Here is a 20,915-nt window from a genome sequence, read left to right as displayed (position 1 = left end):
AATCAGCTTATTGGCTTGGGTATAAATTTTGATTTTGCAGCTAATTGTGATGTTGATTATGCTGGAGACAAAATTGGAGAAAAAAAAAACACAAGTTGTGCATGCCAATTTCTTGGAGAATCCCTCATAAGTTGGCTATGCATAAAATAAAATACAATTGCATTGTCAATAATTGAAGTTGAATATGTTTAGCTGCAAACTGTTGTTCTCAAGTTTTTTGGATTAAAAATCAACTTGAAGAATTTTTTGTAAATTATTTAATGTTTCAATTTATTGTGATAATACAAGTGCAATTAATTTGATAAAAAATCTCATTCAACATTATAGATTAAAACATATTAAAATTAAACATCATTTTATCATAGATCATGTGACCAAAAAGGGTGTATAATTAATTTTTGTTGATACTATCAACTACTGACATCTTCACAAAACCCCTGGTAGAAGATCATTTTGATTTCATTAAAGAAAATTTGAAAATCATAAATAAATAAAAACACAAACAATTGTTTACGCAAAATCTGATAAGAATGTTCTGGACAATAAGAAGAACGTTCTCCCTTTGAAGTTTTTATTTTTGTCTAAACTTCCAAATCTTTCAAATTATTCAATTTATTTTTTTAATCAAAATTCACTCATCTAAACCTTCACCTATCACATTTTCTTTCTTTTTTCTTATCTTAAACTCTAATTCCCTTAATATCAATCTTTTTTGTCATCTATCATCATTATTCTACAATCTTCAAATTCCATCTTTTAAAAAAATGGCAAGGACCAAAAACTCATGAAAGAAAGCCACAAAACTATGAGCTCCACAAGGACCACAAGTCATTTTATTAATTTATTGATTTCACACTTTCCACCAAATTCAACTCAATTTAAGTCACTCTCTACCATTGGTCCTTTGGAATCATTATGCCCTTCATCTGCGTTGCCTCCTTTTTATTCTAGAATGTTATGAAAATGAGACTTTGTTAGATTTTTTGGGTACTCCCTCTACTTTGTTAGACAAGTATTTTTGAAACACTTTTTATATATTTCTCTTTTAATTTTTGTCTTTTAATATTTTCTTTTGAAATATTTATATGCAATATCATTCTGATTGTAACGTCTTTTGATTAATGAAGGAAACATAATATTGTGGTTCAAACTGTATGTGCATTTCATCTTTGCAATTTAAAAAAATGTGATACTTGATGCTAAAATTGAGGGGGGGGTTTTTTAACAAAAATACTTTGATTATTATCATGTTTATCAAATCGAAATCTAATTAACATGTTTGTCATCTTAAAAAAGGGAGAGATTGTTGACGCAAAATCTCTAAATTAATATTTTGAAGACAATCAAACATTTTATTATACATTTAATTGTGATTATGATCTTATTAATTATTAACATGTATTTTTGAGTGTATTTATTCAGACAGAAAATCAAAACCAAAGTTAATTCATGATATGTTGAAGTATATATATTCATGCAAGATCACATGGTCATTTTTAAGTATCAAAGTTGATTTCATAAAAAAATCTGGACCAATCTCTTGTACAAGTCAAGATAAGAATACACTTTTATGAAATATAAAATGATTTGGAAGATTCCTCAAATGAGTGACTAAACCAAATTGATGACATAATGATTGCAGAACATTCTAGTACATTATGGTTGTCTTGTTTAAAGACAAGAGACAAATGAATCAGTTTTGAGATCACTAAAAGCCTATCCTGGATTACTATTATTTTCACATGGGTTACCCAAAAGTAAACAAAACTCCAGAAGTCAAATAGTGAAGGTATACTTGCAAAAAAAACTCATCCATACTGATCTCCAGATTGGTTAGTTGGAAGCAAGTACAAAATACTAAAGTACACATATGCACATGACACTCAACTGCAAAAAACATTGTTGACATGACATATGCACATGCTTCTGACCTTACATGGTCCCTTGACAGCTTACACTCATTATCTGTCACATTACCTTCAGACCAATACATACAGTTATGAGTTTATGAAGAACGTTCTAGATAGTTGCAACATAGAAAATGAAAATTGAAGAAAGTAAGATTAACACCTGGCATTAAAGGCCAACGACTATATTCAGTTTTCATTGAATATTCAAGTTTTTTATCATCTATAAAAGAGATATTAATCAGAATACAAATGCAAGAGTTTCCAAAGTTATCAATCTACACTTTATCATTTAAGCTCAAGTAGCAAAGCTCTTGTCTCAAGCATAACTTCAATTCTCTCACTATATTCGTGGATCATCTTACTTCTTGTTGTTAGTCACTCTCCAACAAGAGTTAAGAACTGTGTAGATCCCAAACAATTTTATCATACATATCATTTTGTAACTTAAGTCTATCGCTTAAGTTAGATTGAGTGTGTTGTAAACATTATTTCTTGTTTGAAAGGTACTTGTAAAAATCATTTTTGAACTGAAAGGTGACTGTAGAAATTCCTTTAAAGGCTGAAAGGTGAATATTGTAATTGATCAAAATGTGAAAAGGAAAGATAGTTCAAGGTAGAATGTTCTGGTGGTGAGCACATTAGTGGAAAATCTCATAGATTGTGAGGACTGGACGTATCTTGCATTTGGTGAACCAAGATACATCATTGTGTGATAAACTGGACTATTTTATTTTGCACTCACTAATCACATTTCACTTGTTTATAAACTGGACTGTTTCATTTAAATTAACGCATTCATAATTTTTTAGAGGTTAACTTATTTCAACCAAGATTGTTCTTGAGTTAATTAAAGTTAAGTACGGGAATTAAATTTTAAAAAGGAATCACAATTCAAACCTCATTTTCTCGTGATTGATATTTCTACTTTAACACCCTCAACCCGTAACAACATTTGAGACAATAAAAACTTCATTAAAAGGAAATGATGGAAAATACTAAAAAAACATAACAAAAGAAAATTACCTTAAAATGCAACGAAGTTCTTTAAAATGTCTTTGGAAGACTCCAACGAGTTATCTAAATAATGAAGATGAAAGAACCATAGAAATAATTTAGAACCACACAAAGGTTTAGGAAAAATGAAGATCAAAATAAGCAAATAAAGGGAAATATAAAATTTTCCTCTAATTTATAGTCCCAAATTATAAGACATTTTCATACAATGGTCATAAACCTTTTTTGACAATGTGGCCTACAAACTTGAAATAGATATAGGATACTTAAAAGCCCTCACAAGAGCCCCACGTGTCATTAAATAGGGAAAACAAATGTCAAAATCAAGTAACAATGACTTATTGCATCATTTGCCAAGGTAATGTGGCACATGCATACAAATTTTGGTCGAAAACAATCTAACATATCAAGTCTTCCCAAACTCAAGTCGCCCATTAACTCTCGACAATTGACGACTTAGGGGCATTATTATGGCTTAAACTTAGGTCCAATCTGATTCAACTCAAATATGAACATGACATATCTCAAAACTAAGGCACAACATCATAACCAAAGGAATATGAGGTTGGTGACCATTAGAACTCACCTAGACCTCATCCCAAAACCACTTAGGGGAAATCATGATCTTCATATCACAATCACAATTATACAATGGCAATGGTTATCGTTCATCATCATTGACATGTACTTGAAATCACAAATCATACAACTTATAACTCTAATAACTCTCATCTAAAAATCACAGAAGGTGATCACTACCCAAATGCATGATTTGTAATTCTACGTGCATATATTTTGAATTATTGAAAAATATGAAAGTTGTAACAAGAAGAAAATAACAAAGAAGGAGAAGATAGAAATAGAATGGTGCCACACTCTTACTTATACAGAGAAGATGAATGAATTCCTATTTATTGCACTAATTGTCTTATCTAGTGGTTGCATTAATTATATTGTCTAAAATTAATGAAAACATGGTTACAATAGTAACATAATAAACTAGATAGCCACCTTCAACAAGATAAATCAATAGTTAATTCTTCTACATCAATAAAGTATTTCTACATCCTTTTTGTACTCCACTTGAGTACCATTCATTTCTCATGAATCAACCCATTATTTATTTTAATTTAAATTAACACAATAAAAAACTTAATTCCACTAATCATAATCACATCGTCAATTTAAGCTCACTTTCTACCATGAAAGATGTTGATTTTGCTCTAGAGTCTAAAAGATAAATTTTAGATAATTCTCTAAATTTTTGAACAAATCAAATGTCACGTCAATCGAACATCTAGAGCTCCAAATATAGTCAAAACAAAACATGCAATTTATTGCCTATGAAAATAACATTTTCAACCAAAATTAATTTGGTTCTTTTTATTCTATTAAAAAATAAATTATTCTTGTAAAGGGAGAGCATGCTAAGATCTCATCAGAATGTATCTTATAAAAGGATACAATTTTCTAACTCTAAAACCTCACTCTCAAATACAAATTGACTTAATCGTCGAAGTGTATACATGTGCATACATCCACCAAAGAGCAATCACTAGTCATTGTTGTGGCACCAATCTTCTCCAGCTACAAATCTAGGTCCATTCTACATCATAATCTATAACGATTCAAATCAAATTTTGTTCAATCCATCTATTCACCACCGTTATTATATACATGGTTTACCCCTTATACATGGTTTACCCCTTAAGTTGGTGAATTTTATTTTAAAGCACAGCTAGTGTAATTGTCCGGTAAAACAAAGTAGGTAGTGTAGTTGTCAACCAATAATAGATCATTTTACATGGGATATTTAAGAGAGTTAAAATTAAAGATAATCTTTTTTTATTATCACAATCTTTTACGACTATTATATTATTATTAGTTGATAGTGTAATAAATATTTATACTAATTTTTGTTATTGAAAAAATATATTTATTCATCAAAATTGGTAGAGTACATTGATTGAAACAATATAAATTCAAAGTCGTTAAAATTAAAAAGGATAAATTTATGATCAAATTCATAACATCTATATTAATAGTATAAAACGATGATATGTCTACAAATATGACAAACTTAAAGTATTTATAATATTCATGCTTTTAAATATGTAACGTTGAAAATGTCAAAATCATTGATTAAATTTATGATGAATCGAAGTTAAAATTTCAATATGAATCAAACGAATACTACAATAAGACGAAAAATGAAACAACACCGCGTTAAGATAAAAGATAAAACAACATTGTGTTTAGACGACGAAATCACTTATAAAATATGAAAGAAAATTTAATTTATATTAAAATATTATTTAAATAAAAATAGAGATAACATTCAAATGAATGATTTTGGGTAAAAAATGACCCTAAAACACCTTTCTTTGATGAATAAAGAAAAAAAAAGTGTTTTTATTTTCTTATCCTATAAGATTATATGCGTCTAAATAAGATACTTTTTTAAATCGAAAGATATCTATCAAATCTTATGTTTATATTTGATTTGTAATATATGTTTAATTAAATGTAGTTCCCATAACTATTTAAGATTTTTAAATAAATCTTTAAGTTAAAAAAAATTATAATTAGATATCGAACTATTTTACTTTTTTTCAATTAAGTGACTATATTAAAGAAATGTTAGTCAACAATGACCTGAATTGTTATATGTCAATCAATATTATATGTCACTATTCACTTAATGTCCACATCAATATGAAATAATTCATATAATTTATTGCATTTATTGATAAAGGGTCGAAAGATCGAGATGATTAGGTTGGTACCGTGCCTTAGAGTCAGGGTTAGTTGCAACGTCTCTTAAAATGCACCTTAATTATAAAAGATTCATACCAGTAATATTTCGGAAAAAGTAAAGGTAAATTAAGGAGCAGGTTACAAGAACCAATTATACAAATCGTAATTAAATCCTTTAACTTAAAAAACAAAAGTCAAGGACGGTTTTTCACTAAATGTGTGCTATTTTTAACTATTACTTTTTGAACATTTTTCAGTCAAATTACAATTAATTTTTTTTATTAAAAAATAACATTCATTTATTTAAATTGATCAAAATCAATATAATTTAAAGTTGTTAAAATCGAAAAACGATAAATCTACAAAAAATTATAATATCAAAGTTAATAACATAAATCAACATAATCCTTATAAATATGATAAAATTGAAATATTTAAAATATTCATATATCCGAGAGTTGAATATTGACAGTATTAAAGTCATTTATTTAATACATTTAATTGAAGTTAATGTCAATTTGAACTAACTAATATTACAATAAAACAGAAAATCAAAACAATGATGTAGACAACGAACAAAACAAAATTACACTAACGTGACAAAATCACATAATAACAGGAAAAAAAAATATATAGTCGAACTATAATGAATTAATTAGTCTTATAGTTTATGCCAATTTTTATATATTTTGGCTCTTAAAAAAAGTTAAAATTGTATACCTATATATTCTGACTCTTAAAAAAAACCGTTCATGTAAAAAAAAAAAAATTGTAATGATATCACATGTCCTATTATGATCGGTTAACAAAAAAATTCCAACAACAAAATAATACTTCTTTTAAGATGATAATGTACTATTCCATTGACACTAAGATAATAATGACATTTTGAAAAATTAGCTTGTTTAAATGATTTATCATTTTATAATAAAAAAGTATTCAAAACTTTTCAATTAATTTTTTTATTTTTGCTAAATTTATAAGAAAAACATTAAGATATTAATAAAGAAAAATATTAATTAAATTAAATATTAACATAAAAACATTGGATAATTTTCTAAATCCTCCTATAGAAAATTGGTGAGGAGTGATATAGAATGCATTGAGTGGCCACCATGTGTAATGTTGGTGTTGCGGTAACATGGAATTGTCAATCTTTAGTATTTGCATTACAAGATTCTCCTCTCAAGCATTGACCAGTGCAAGCTAACATGGAAGCAGAAACAAACAATATAATAAAGTGTAAATTGATTAGGGTCTTTTTTATTTTCTACTTTTAATTTTTATTTTGAAATATAAATAAAAAATATCACTTTCACTTTAGTCTTTGTTTGATGAAAAGCAACAGAAAATATTATAAGCTTTTTTATTTATTTTAATAAGCAAATGAAATTAATGCAGAGTATTAAAGATACTAATTGATTACAAGAGAAGGATACATAGATTAATTACAAATTTTGTAAACATGAGTTTGGATTATTAACACACCAGTAATATGACTAAACTTTGTAAACATGACATTAGGTTAACACACTGCTCAGATGTATAATAAAAAACTCAACTCATTTCAATATTAGATAAAATAATTGTGTGATTTATACAAAATAATAATAATAATAATAATAATAATAATAATAATAATAATAATAGTTGTGTGTTTTATATTACTTTTAGTTCAACTAATTCATGTTAAAGATTTTTGCAACTACTATAATTTGTTATCTATCATAATTCATTATTCCTCACTATCCATTCATATATTAAATATGACTTTTAGAGTCATATATATATAATTAATATCATATATGATAGACATACAAAGTGATAGTAAATTCTAACTTCAATTATGTATTCTTTTATTGTACATTTATGTATTTATATTTATTATCTGTCGAGCAATTGAATTTTTAAAAATAACCGCATAATATTTTAGGTTTAGAGAATCCTTTATACTCCTATTAATATAATTTTTCTTGTATAAAAAAACTTATAGTTGAGGAACATATTCGATAATAATAATTCAAGAAGAAAATAAGTGTTTTTATTTTCTTAACCTATAAAGATTATGTGTGGCCAAATACACCCATTAAATCCTAAGTTTAATAGGGATTAGTTTTAGTGTATGCTAATTTTAACATGAGCAAAAGAGACACAATTAGCAAAAAGATTAGGGCCTTTTTCATTTATGTTTTTCATTTTTTTTTTTATTTTAGAAAAATAAAATATCACTTCACTTTAATCTTTGTTTGATAAAAACAGCCAAGGTATTTGATAATTTTTTTTTAAAAAAAAAAATAAGCAAATGAAATTAATGTGGACATATTCTAACTCATTACAACTAGGTGATGTCCACGTGCTTCTGGAAATTCTTTTTTAGTTAAATAAGCTTTTTATTTCATAGTTTTTTTATAAAAAAATTCAGTTAATATTTTGATTTTACAAGAGTTTTTTTAGAGATTAAAAATATCAATTTTTTAATTAAAATTGAATTTAAAGTGAATAAAAAATATTATAAACTTAAAAGTTGATAATTTTTATAAAGACTAAAAAGTTATATTTTTTTAATTATTAAAATTACACTTTTAATTTATTAAAAGTATAATTTTTAAGATTAGATCATACCTTTTAAAATGTATGAGAGGTTATTGATGACAAGAGAAAAGTACATAAGTCAATTATAAACTTTGTAAACATAAAATTGCATTAACACACCAGTCAAATGTATATCAAGTTAACTGGTAATAGATAAACCTGAACAAATAAACTATTTATAGCTCATAATAGTTGAATTATATTTGTTTATAGTTAATAGTTGAATATTTGAAGTATTTGATAAATTTTTTAAATATTAAATAATATTATTTATTTTTTTTCAATTAAAATAATTATAGAAAAAAATAATACCCTCCAAACTCAAATACTGCTTGACAAATGAAATATAAAAAATGTTATAAATTTATGAAAAACACATTTAGTTAGTGAGAGAATTAATATTTAGTAAATGTTTATATTTATACTTTAATTATACTGGTTTATACGTTTAATCTAGCGATTTGACCTTACGAAGTATAAAAATGTAGTCTATGACAAATATTCAATTTAAAAAAAGAATATTAAATAAAACAATTTAATAATCACAAACTAAAAGTAAATAAACTTTACACAAAAATTTGATCATTACCCATTGATACAGTGCTTCAGAACGTATGATTACTATCCTGAACATGTCTCAAACCTTCTTTGTTTGTGTACAAATTCCTATAAAAATTGTGTTTGATCTCTTGGCCAAACCATGATCTTGATATGGAAATTATAATCATAAATATTGATGGAGCAACTTAAGTATTAGATCTTCGAGTTTATTTTTTATTATTATGTTTCATTGTATCCAAAATAAACATTTAAATGTAGTACGTAAAACTTATTGAATTAAAAAAGAATTTAAAATCTCCATTGTTTGGTAAGAAAATAAATAAATAATCTGTGCAAACTAAATTTACATTAAAATTCATATTACGTATATATTATTGTTTGGTAAAAATAGTTGACTCCCATTAAATTAGTTTATAGTCACAATACATGTTTCTAGAACTTAAATTTACTTACTATGGAGTAATGGAGAGTCAAACTTTGAATATAAATTCAATTCAAATTTATAGATGATATCAAAGTTTATTTTAAATGAACTAATGATCTTAAAATCAAGTTTACTTAGCATTAAAATCTTTGATTTAAAAAAAAAATATAACAATATAAAAAGAGAAGAAATAGAAAAGAAGGTTGAATCACATCACAATCACATTCACATTCACATTCACAAGCCATGTGCCAATGGGTCACATATTATATTTTGATTTGTAAAAAAAGTAGCAAGTGTGGGAAAGAAAGAAAGAAAGATCTAAGATGTATGGGGAAGGAAGGAAGTGAGAAAGTGGGCCATGACCGTGAGAAATAAAACCATGTGGTAACATTTATTTTCTTGGATTATACAAATAATATGTATGTTTTTACCACTAAATAAAATCGATATGAATGCATCTATCTATCTATCTATCTCAATTCTCAACATTTTTAATTGTTTCTGACACTCCCACCTCAACAAAAACAAAAACAAATAACAATAATCAAACATGATCTTAGAAGAAAGAAAACATAACCAAGCAAAGCAACCATGTGCAGATCTAAAAAAAACATCATTCAATAGCAATAGCCATAACCATAACCATTGCATTGCAAACTTCACTTCACAACACTTTCAACTAAACCACTTACTGTTCTAGATCAACCAACCAATTATGATGAATGGTAGGAATGGAAGAGACTCCTTGTATGGATCCCTTAATCATCACCGACGAAGCAACACCTTTAATAATGTTAATGGAATTTCCAACAACCATGATGATACTCTTGATCTCTTCTCCAACAATCGTCCTTCTCTCTCTCTACCTTCTTCAGATGACTCTTCTGATGGTGCTTCACTACCCCTTTTATCTCTTTCTTTATTTCTCCAAATACGTCTTTTTGTTTCTTAGTTATGAAAAGGATGTCATGTCTGGTTATGTCAATTAAATACAAAACTACCTTTTTTTTATTTAATAATTATAATTATAGATTGTGGATAATTGCTATTCATTAAGAAATTACTTGATTGTCAATATTGTTTTTTATTTTATTTTATGATGTCATTAAATTTTAAGCTATGTTTCCTAATTAGGCTATGATTTCTGCAATTTTTGTTTTGTTTATATATTTTTATTTTATGAAGTTAAGTGATAGTAATGGTAATTGTGATTGGTATTTGTGGATTCAGTTTCTGTGAAACTGGGGAGACTCTCAGTTGGAACGGCGAAACCGGCGGCTAGAAATGGGATTGAGGATCTGTTGTCATCTGCAGAAGGTGGAAAGCATGATTATGATTGGTATGTATGTATGCATGCTACATTTACATTAACTTCATCATGATCTGTCTTAGTAGGTTGAAGATGGCCTAAATAAGAATGAGGGAATCAAATAGATGTTAATGTTTTTATGTACATTATTATTGGTTTATATCATTTCAGATCATTCCTAGATCTGGAATTAATTGCAGATAAATTTTTTATTGTGGAACTCTTAACCAAATCAATTACATTTTGATTACAATATTTTAGTTGCTGGGTTACTATTTGAATTGTAGTGAGGAAATGCTGCTCTAAATAGTTCAAGTTATATAAATTATCGTGCGTGTGCATGATGAAGTAAAATTACTATTGGTTGCCTAGTTTGTAACTATAATTACTGTTTTATGCTATTAGGCTTCTCACTCCCCCGGGGACCCCTGTTTTTCCAACATCAGAAGGTGAATCCCAGCCAACCTTGGCGCCTCCAAGAAGAAGTATGAGTAGATCAACTTCTACCACTAAGGCCTCAAGGGTATGTGTGGTCCTCATAGTTTATATCTATCCTCTGTAGAAAAAAATCGGTATATGTTGCCGGTATTCATGCTTACATATTTGTTCTGATGAGGGTTTGACGGTGAAAATGAATGTATGTTTTGTTTCCTAAGTTGGTTTCGTTAATCAATATGCCTACGGCAACTCACCAGTTAGTAGCTTTGATTACTTTAATGTGTAAACCTTTAATTTAGTCAATGAATTATTATCCTCTCTTATTTGATCGTTAAACTATATAAATGTTATAAATACTATTCTAGGTCAATCAAATTAGTCTTTGAACTATCACTCTCTTCTATTTTTTAAGGTAACCGAAGGACTAACTTGATAGATTGAAAATTGTTAGACTATTTGTTATGTTTTTATAGTCTAGGGATCAAATAGAAGAAAGAATGATAGTTTAGGGACCAAATTGAAGGTTTATTCTTACTTTAACCGCAGTCTGTTTAACTGAAATTTGAGCATATTGATCACTCGGAGAACTAATTTTCGATCATGTTTGTTTCAGCTTTCGGTGTCACAATCTGAGAGCAACAATCACTCTAAACCAGCAAGAAGCAGTTCAGTGACTCGCTCTTCGGTCTCCACTACACACTCACAGTACAACAACTATTCTTCAAACAGACCCTCCTCCACAAATATCCTTAACACAAGCTCAGCCTCAGTTTCATCTTACATTAGGCCATCTTCCCCCGTAACCCGTACGACATCTTCAGCAAGGCCTTCCACTCCTACCTCCCGTCCAACAGCATCAAGGTCCTCAACACCCTCAAGAGTACGTTCGGTTTCCACCAGCTCCGTTGCTGACAAACATAGACCAACATCACAAAGCTCAAGGCCATCCACTCCTAGTTCTAGGCCTCAGGTTCCTGCAAACTTACATTCCCCATCTGCACCATCAACTCGGTCGTTATCCCGACCTTCTACTCCCACTCGTAGGAGTTCATTACCATCTCTATCTCCTTCGCCTACAACAAGTTCATCAACTTCAGCTGGACGTGTTTCATTGAATGGACGTAGTTCGGCACCAACATCACGGCCAAGCTCACCAAGTCCACGAATCCGGCCCCCACCACAGCCTGTTGTTCCACCCGATTTTCCCCTTGAAACACCGCCGAACCTTAGAACAACATTACCTGATAGGCCAGTCTCCGCAGGCAGGTCCCGTCCTGGTGCTGGAACTTTGAAAGGAAATAGTTCTGAAACTCAAGCCTCAGTTAATATGCCAAGGCGACATTCATCTCCTATTGTTAGTAGGGGGAGATCAACAGAACCTCCCAGTAGAAATCGTGGCTTTGCCAATACCAATGGCCATCATGCTGATCATGTTCCTGAGTCTAGGAAAGTTTCACATGCTCCCGAGGTAGTTGCAAGGAAAACGGTTAAGGCCTCACCCTCAACCACTGCAACCGACAACTCTGGATTTGGGAGGAGTATCTCGAAGAAATCCTTGGATGTGGCTATCAAGCACATGGTTTGTATACTTACTGCTGCAAGATTAACAATAATTTTTTTTTTATTAGACTCTCAAGTCTCAACATTCAGCAGTTTCAGATTAGGTTGAAGCTTTACATCAGCAATCTAATTTAAATGAAAATCATGCCCCAAATGATGCAGCAATCTATGTCATTAATGCTATGTTTCATCATTCACCTTGTGATACTTCATAAATTAGACCGGTCTCATAATAAGTAGATTTTCCCTCTGTACCCTTACAGAAACTAAAAGCATGCATTAAATGATTTTTTTTGGCTAAATAAATTAAGGGTAAATGAGTCCATACTTTTCTAAATTATTGTTCTTAATATTGGTGTCAAAACTTTAAAAGATTAAAGATCAAGAACAAAGGGGGTAATTTGCTATTAGGCTCATCATATTTCTTGTCAACAAAAAGCATTCTTTTCGTCGCTGAATCTCACTTCAAGAAGATGCATGTTTCGTGCATGTTTGTTCTATCTCCCAAACCTGATTTACCATGACTTTTCTGTTTAACAGGATATAAAGAACGGCTCTGGAAATCTTCGTGCACTATCGAGCACTACACTCTTCCCGCAAAGTATTCGAAATTCCACTCCCAAGAGCCAGTCTCATCGTGCTCCAAATGGAAACCTGCTAAACAAAAACAATGGAGCTAGTTTCGATGTGGGAAATGGTATCAATAGGAATATGATAAAAGGAAGAGAGATAGATGAAAGACAATACTCAGCAAAACTGAGTGATATCGACATCTATGAAAGTTCTCGTTATGACGCTCTTTTGCTTAAAGAAGATTTGAAGAATACAAGCTGGCTGCATAGTGTTGATGATAAATGTGATCAAAGCTCTTTATTTGATAATGGATTTGAGAACCTGCCTGAGCCTTTTGGCCTCTTATAGCATCTATAAAGGTTCTACTTGATGCATTTGTAACATGCTATTTATGTTCTTATTCTTATCTCATTTTTTTATTGGAAGGATGGGATATTTCAACTTATAAAGCTCCAAATGAAAAAAAAAGTAAAGATGCATTATATGTTTTCTGCAATATGCAGAGATTATATGTTTTGTGCAATATGCAGAGAAATCAGTGGATTTGACTTTTATCTTATACATACAAATAATGCAGGAAAGAAAAAGATTACATGATTTTCAGGAATGTGATGTTTTGTGCAAACAATATGGTTGAGTGTATATTTTCCCCTTGGCAATGAACACTATGGTTCAGTTTAGTTGCATTTCACATTTGATAATTACTCTTCCTTCTCTAAGAAATGCTTGAATTATACTCATGTCCTCTTTTATTTTTGTTAAAATCTACACTTCTCTACCCTGATATGTAAATTACATTTTAGTCCATTTTAACAAAAATAGATACATCTTTAAATGACATTGAATGACTTTGAACAATACATCTAGTAAACAAACTTCTTTCTTGATTGCTTTCAATATCAATGGCAACTAATTTTGAGCAATTTATGGGACTGTAGTTCAAGTTTCTCTTAGGAGAGACTAGTGTAATTTTCTCATCTAGTTTTTAGTGCTTTTTACTCAATGTTTTTCTTTATATTCTTTCAAAAAACATTTATCTAAATATTTTACAACTTTTTAATCTTTTTGGAAGTATACTAAATATTTAATATACATCTTTATATTATAGTCAAACATGTACCATGAAAATAATTGTTGTTGCAAGTAACACATGAGTTTGAATGCACAAAAGTAATGTCCATATACAATATTTTTAGTAAATCGTATTTGTCTAATAATTTAGATGTTTCTAAAGGGAGACTGATCAATTTGCGTTGGCACATACGGTTGATTATATCTTTCGCTTCCATTTGTTGTTACTTAGATTCAAGTTTGAACTTTTTCAACTTGTAAATTAGATGTAACTACGTAAATTTTATCGTAAATTTTGTTGAAATTGATAGTCCCAAGACATCTTTTTGTATATTTATAAATTAAAAAAAAAAAAAAAAAACAGATCTGAGGGTAGAGAGATAGAGATAACAAATTAAAAAAATAATAATGAAGATAATTCTAGCAAAATGAGGAGTGTAAAAAGTAATTACCTTTTAAATAGGATAAAAAATTAATTGTTTCTTTTTGTTTTTGAGTTCTTAGTTAGGAGGCCCAAATGAGTAAAAAAAAAACGGGAAAGCTAAGAGGCCCAAAATTGATTATCAAAATGTAGATTAATTTGGGTAGAATATAAGAGAATTTGGGTAAACCATCGTTTTAGATCATGAAAATATAGAACAATGTCATTTTGGTCCCTAGTTCAGAAAAAAAATCCAAATTAATCATCAAATCATCAAAATGTCAATCAGTTTAGTATATGACATTGTAATATTCACAAACTATTTTAATAGTAAATTATATATTTCAGAGACTTTTATAATATCAAATTGCATCTTTCAAATATTATTTTAATGATTCGAAGATTAATTTAAATTTTTTGTTAAACTGGATACAAAAATGACAGTGTCATGTATTTCCATCGACTAAAATGATGGTTTATCTTCTAAATCATTATTATAAAAATAATTTTGTTGTTTGAACTTTAAACACATCAAAATTGATAATCATATCTCGATACTATGTATTAATGAATGTGAATCTCGAGGAGGGAAAAAAATAATTTGAGAAAAGAGAAAAAATAATATAAAACACGGTTTTAATAAAAGTGTTAGATGTTTATATTTATGTCAAATAGATATTTCATAGCATGAAAGGCATTGTAATAAATATCATATATCATTTATAAGCTTATATTACTATTATGTATGGACTACCTCAACATGTATAAAACACTACAAACTTTGTGCATTGACTTGAGTATTTATTTGTCTTGTAGACTTGTCTTCTTTGTAAGTTAAAATTGAGCACTCAATTGAACAACAATTTCACTGCCTCTTAATTGTATCTTAAGTAAATGAAATATCAACATCTAGCAACACTACATAAGGGCAAGTCTTCCGTTCAAACAAATATATGGACCACAAAGATTGTAAAACAAATGTTTGCAGGCTTAGACTTTAGTTGTGGTCCTTTCTAGGGTGGGACAAGACCTTTTTTTCCTTTGACTGGAAGGGATAAGACCTTAATATACACATCATTTTCACTTCAATAAGGCAATGCTACCATATCAAAACCATATAATTCACAAATTGCTCACTAATAATACCACCCCTATTTCCCATTTAATTCACAACTTGGTTTTCAAATTCCAAAGCACATAAAAAAAGGGAAGAAAAATCCAATTTAAAGTTACAACTGAAAGCACAACATAGAAACTGTTGTGTCACACTCATTCAAAGTACTGAGTAAACATCACTTAATCACGTCAACACTAAACAACAACACCCTTTGGACAGTTTTAATAGTTTTTTGTTTTATAAAAAAATGTTTAATTATAATTTTAGTTTCTTTATTTTATTAATTTTTGAGTTTTAATCTTAATATTTTTAATTTTGTAATTTTGATTATTTTATTTTTAAAATTTCTAAAATTAGATCCAACATTAAGATTAAAAATAACATGGCAATTTATAGTATGATATGTATTGTCTATATGAGTATAATTAAATATGTGAATTAAATAAATTTTTCGTTCTTATAAAAAAAAAATCGCTAGAATTGAGTTTAAAAGTTAATATTTAAGTTCATATTTTAAAGATTTTTAACTTTAATATATGATATTTAAAAATTCATATTTAATTTATCTCAAATTAAAATTAAAAAATTAACGATTATAATTACAATTAAATTTTAAAAGAAATTAACTTTTTATGTGGATCGTTACCTTCACTTATTTTATTGACAAGCATTGATTAAACACCAATTGTTCAACGACAACTTTTTAATAAAAAAGATTATGTTATATCGTAATAAATTGGCAAAAATTTAACCATTTTTTTAATCAAAATATTAGCAAAAATTGTAGATAAACTTAACTAAATAATAATAATAATAATAATAATAATAATAATAATAATAATAATAATAGTAATTAAATACATGTATACAATATTTTACGCATAACAATTACTCAATGTGTTTTAAAATAATTACCGTTTTTAGTTTCAGTGCAATTTTAATTTTTTATTTATCAATTATATTATTTAATTAATATTATATGTATTATTTTTAATTTATTATTTTTCAATTTTGTATTTATGATAATTATAATTAATCAAAGATTTATAGAATACTTAGGTAAAATTATTATTCTTTCTTTTTCATTTATTATATTTTCTTCTTAATATGTATAAAATAGTTTAATACGACAATCATTTTAAAAAAAGGTGGAATAAATTCAAAATGCTATATGTTACAATAATTATTTCATCTGTTATTTTTCTTGTCTCAAATTATTTATTTTACTACAACATAAATTATAATTAATAAAAATATTTAAATAAATAAAGTTCATTTTATTATTAAAATCAAAGCGGCTGATATTTTTCTTAAAATTGTGCACAACCAAATCAAATTTTGCAGTGACGAATTCGTAGAAAATGGGAAACAGCAACGAAACCCATACTTTACCTTCCATCGAGATCTGCAGTCACAAATAAGTTTCATTCAAAAAATCACAAATCAATCATATGATAACTTTATAAATTAGTAATAGTTATGATTAATATAATCAAACATTTATAATAATGATCCGAAAAATATTATTAATTGATAGTGCAAAAATTATGTACACATGTATATAATCATCCATTTTGAAATTTTCTCTTATCCCTTAGTTAACAGAGTATCAAAATTATAATATTTTTTCTGAATAATTCCAAATACATTGAAATTAATATAAGAAAATTGATAGTTGTCTAAAAAGATTGTATACAATTGGTTGGACATATTTAGCCAATCAAAGACACATTACTCCTCTAAAATATAAATTGTATATTGTATATGTGCACAACAAAGATTCATTTAAAAATAAATAATAAAAATCATTTAAGGTTAATTGATTTAGTATATGAAGGCGTGTAGTTTAAGGTGAGTATAGTATATAAGCTGACTTGAACGTTGAATGCCTGCCTCCTAAATCATAAACAAGAAAAATAAAATTACTAAAATCTTATCATAATTTCACATGATAGCTATATCATAGTATGGTAACTAACTATATAATAGTACTATACTATAGTGCTTTTTTTAATTAACAAGCTTTTCTTTCTCTATAGTTTTGTGTGTGGCGTGTTCCTGAAGATATGCCGTTAAAGCTTGTCCTTGCTTCCTACCTCTTGGCCGTTACCACCACCAATCACACTACTTTAACAAAAATAACTTTTCTTGACACATCAATAAAATCACAAATTAACATGTTACATACATTTAACTAAATTTGTTAGGGAAACAAGTGGAGATTTTCATAGTCTGAACAAAACAACTTGATGATGCCACAATCCTACTCTGTCACTATACAAATTTTGTTACTACTACTTGTGTTACCTCAAACTAAAGCTGATTTAAATTCAGAAAAGCAAGCACTTCTTGATTTTATTGATGCAGTTCATCATGGTGAAAAAGTCAATTGGAGTTTTAGTACCTCAATATGCACTTCTTGGGTGGGAATTTCATGTAGTCCTGATGGTTCTCATGTTTGTTCTGTGAGGCTACCGGGCATTGGATTGCGCGGTTCTCTCCCGGAAAACACCATTGGTAAGTTACATGGTCTCGTCGGTCTCAGTCTCAGGTCTAACACTTTGAGTGGAAACCTTCCAAGTGACATATTTTCCCTTCCTTCTTTAAGATTTTTATATCTTCAACATAACAACTTTTCAGGTCATATTCCTGATAATTTGCCACCTCATCTTATGTTTCTTGATTTGTCATATAACTCTTTCACTGGAAAAATTCCAAGCATAATCCAAAGCTTGACATTTCTAATAGGACTAGACCTACAAAATAACTCTCTCATAGGACCTATTCCTAATGTTGTTGATCTTCCTAACCTTAAGAGTTTGAATTTGAGCTTTAACTATCTGAATGGTTCAATTCCTTCAGGGTTTCATAAGTTTCATGCATCCTCATTTAAAGGGAATTTGATGTTATGTGGTGCACCTTTGAAACAATTTTCTTTAGCTTCTTCTACTCCTATTTTGTCTCCACTAATAGTGTCACAAAAAGTACCAAGTGATATCTCAAACAAGAAGCTGAATACATGGACAAAAGTTGCTATTGCTTTGGGAGTTTTAGCAGTGATGTTGATTCCTGTTGTTATAGTAGTATTCTGTTGTTTCAAGAAAAAAGTGGGTGAACAAAATGTTACACCTAAAGAGAAAGGGGAGAAGCTTATTATGGAGGAATTTGGAAGTGGTGTGCAAACAAATGAGAGAAACAGGTTAATGTTTTTTGAAGGTTGTTGTTATAATTTTGATCTTGATGATTTGTTGAGAGCCTCAGCTGAAGTACTTGGGAAGGGAAGTTGTGGAACAACTTATAAAGCCATTTTGGAAGAAGGGACAATATTGGTTGTTAAGAGATTAAAAGAAGTGGCAGTGGTGAAAAGAGAATTTGAACAGCAAATGGAGATTGTCCAAAGGCTTGATCACCACCCAAATGTAGTTCGCCCTCTTGCTTACTATTATTCCAAGGATGAAAAATTAATGGTTTATGACTACTTCACAACTGGAAGCTTTTCCAAGTTATTGCATGGTAAGTAATTACTCTCATTTTGAACTTTTTCTTGTATTACACAAGATTCAAGGATGTCAATGTCATAGAAATCAATATATGTTATCAACATTGTGATTTTGATTGTGCAAATTAGGTCCTCCACATATTCCAACTGTCGCAATCAGATCCATCTATTAATTGTCAAATTTTTAACATTAGGAGTTTGTGACAATGTCTCTCAATCACGCAGGCTCCTAATGTCTCTTAGTCATGCAGACTCCTGACATTAAAAACAATGGACAAATGATTTGATTGTAACAATTGAGATACCTAGAGAATCCAATCCACACAATTAGAACCTAGAGAGCAAAATTGCACAATCATAATACCTAGAGAACCAAAGTACATTTAAGCATTTTATTATGTATGGTTAGAGATGGTATTTTGCATTGCGTTTGCTGGTTGTTTCATTTTCTTACTATGTCATGTGAAACATGATGATAGGATCAAGTGAAATGGGACGAACTCCACTAGATTGGGATTCCAGATTGAAGATCATGGCAGGAGCTGCTAAGGGCATTGCTCATATCCACTCAGCCAATGGAAGGAAACTTGTCCATGGCAATATAAAATCATCCAATGTGCTTCTCTCAATAGATCTTCAAGGCAGCATATCAGATTTCGGACTAACACCTCTAACAAGTTTATGTGTCTCCCCCAAAAGTCCTCCGGGTTACCAAGCACCGGAGGTGAACGAGAGCAGAAAATCCACACAAAAATCCGATGTATACAGCTTTGGCGTTCTTCTTCTTGAGATGCTGACTGGGAAAACGCCAGCTCAGTATTCAGGACATGATGATGTGGTTGATCTTCCAAAATGGGTTCAATCTGTTGTTAGAGAGGAATGGACTGCTGAAGTGTTTGATCTTGAGCTAATGAGATATCCAAACATTGAAGAAGAACTGGTGCAGATGTTGCAACTGGCAATGGCATGTGTAGCAGTGATGCCTGACACAAGGCCTTCAATGGAGGAAGTAGTTAAGATGATTGAAGACATCAGAGCATCCATTTATTAGTACCAGATACCATTCATAGAGAACAAGTTCAAAGTAAATTCGTTGCCATGTTTGATTAGTGCCTATTCGAGATTGATTTGAGGTCTTACCATCAAAAGAAAAACACCTATACTTAATCATCTTGCCATTTTCTTTTTACCTTCACATGATAGCTTTAACTCTAACGTGTAAAAACCATACTAGAAATAGATCAAATTTTTTAAACAAAGTATAATCTTATTTTGATGGTATTAATGGAGAAAAGACTATTTATTTTACTGCTCCCTCAGCTATATAAACACAGAAGTGGGAAAATTTTGCATTTCATCAAAAAGCTTGTCATCACAAGACTTATGGCCGGTACACCAATCACCAAAATGAATGATTAGATCACAGGACATTGCACAGGCTAGTCACCATCTATCAAATGTGTGCTTGAAATAGCTTATTTACAGTTTATTTGAACTTATAACATAAACACTTATGTAAATACTTTAGAGTTTATGAAAATAGTTTATAATACTCACAAGTCAGTTTTCAGCACACTTCACTAAATTCACCAAGATATACTATAAAAATGACTTATAACTTATATGAAAACAATTCAACAACATTCTCTCATTATAGAAATAACTT

At 29.1% G+C, this 20,915-nt stretch overlaps 2 protein-coding genes across 2 annotated transcripts; both read left to right on the top strand.

The window, feature by feature from the left end:
• The first annotated feature begins 9,590 nt into the window (after positions 1–9,590).
• On the top strand, positions 9,591–13,827 carry LOC101505745 (uncharacterized). The gene is made up of 5 exons (XM_004492528.4): positions 9,591–10,151; positions 10,492–10,600; positions 10,976–11,093; positions 11,622–12,587; positions 13,109–13,827. The coding sequence occupies exons 1-5, from the start codon at positions 9,977–9,979 to the stop codon at positions 13,487–13,489; spliced, it is 1,749 nt and encodes a 582-aa protein (XP_004492585.1). The 5' UTR covers positions 9,591–9,976; the 3' UTR covers positions 13,490–13,827.
• Positions 13,828–17,721: 3,894 nt separating this feature from the next.
• LOC101505409 (probable inactive receptor kinase At5g58300) lies at positions 17,722–20,559 on the top strand. Its single transcript, XM_004492527.4, has 2 exons — positions 17,722–19,263; positions 19,729–20,559. The coding sequence occupies exons 1-2, from the start codon at positions 18,000–18,002 to the stop codon at positions 20,298–20,300; spliced, it is 1,836 nt and encodes a 611-aa protein (XP_004492584.1). The 5' UTR covers positions 17,722–17,999; the 3' UTR covers positions 20,301–20,559.
• The last annotated feature ends 356 nt before the right edge of the window (positions 20,560–20,915 follow it).

The sequence above is a fragment of the Cicer arietinum genome, chromosome 3 (assembly GCF_000331145.2).
Source record: "Cicer arietinum cultivar CDC Frontier isolate Library 1 chromosome 3, Cicar.CDCFrontier_v2.0, whole genome shotgun sequence".
Lineage (NCBI taxonomy): Eukaryota > Viridiplantae > Streptophyta > Magnoliopsida > Fabales > Fabaceae > Cicer > Cicer arietinum.
This window is presented reverse-complemented; position numbering and strand designations above follow the sequence as displayed.

Excerpts from the sequence above, each read along its gene's own strand:
- LOC101505409 (XM_004492527.4), top strand. The coding sequence starts at position 18,000 with ATGATGCCACAATCCTACTCTGTCACTATACAAATTTTGTTACTACTA. Across the intron at positions 19,264-19,728 it reads CTTTTCCAAGTTATTGCATG|GATCAAGTGAAATGGGACGA; the intron begins GTAAGTAATTAC and ends ACATGATGATAG.
- LOC101505745 (XM_004492528.4), top strand. The coding sequence starts at position 9,977 with ATGATGAATGGTAGGAATGGAAGAGACTCCTTGTATGGATCCCTTAAT. Across the intron at positions 10,152-10,491 it reads TTCAGATGACTCTTCTGATG|TTTCTGTGAAACTGGGGAGA; the intron begins GTGCTTCACTAC and ends TTGTGGATTCAG. Across the intron at positions 11,094-11,621 it reads CTACCACTAAGGCCTCAAGG|CTTTCGGTGTCACAATCTGA; the intron begins GTATGTGTGGTC and ends TGTTTGTTTCAG.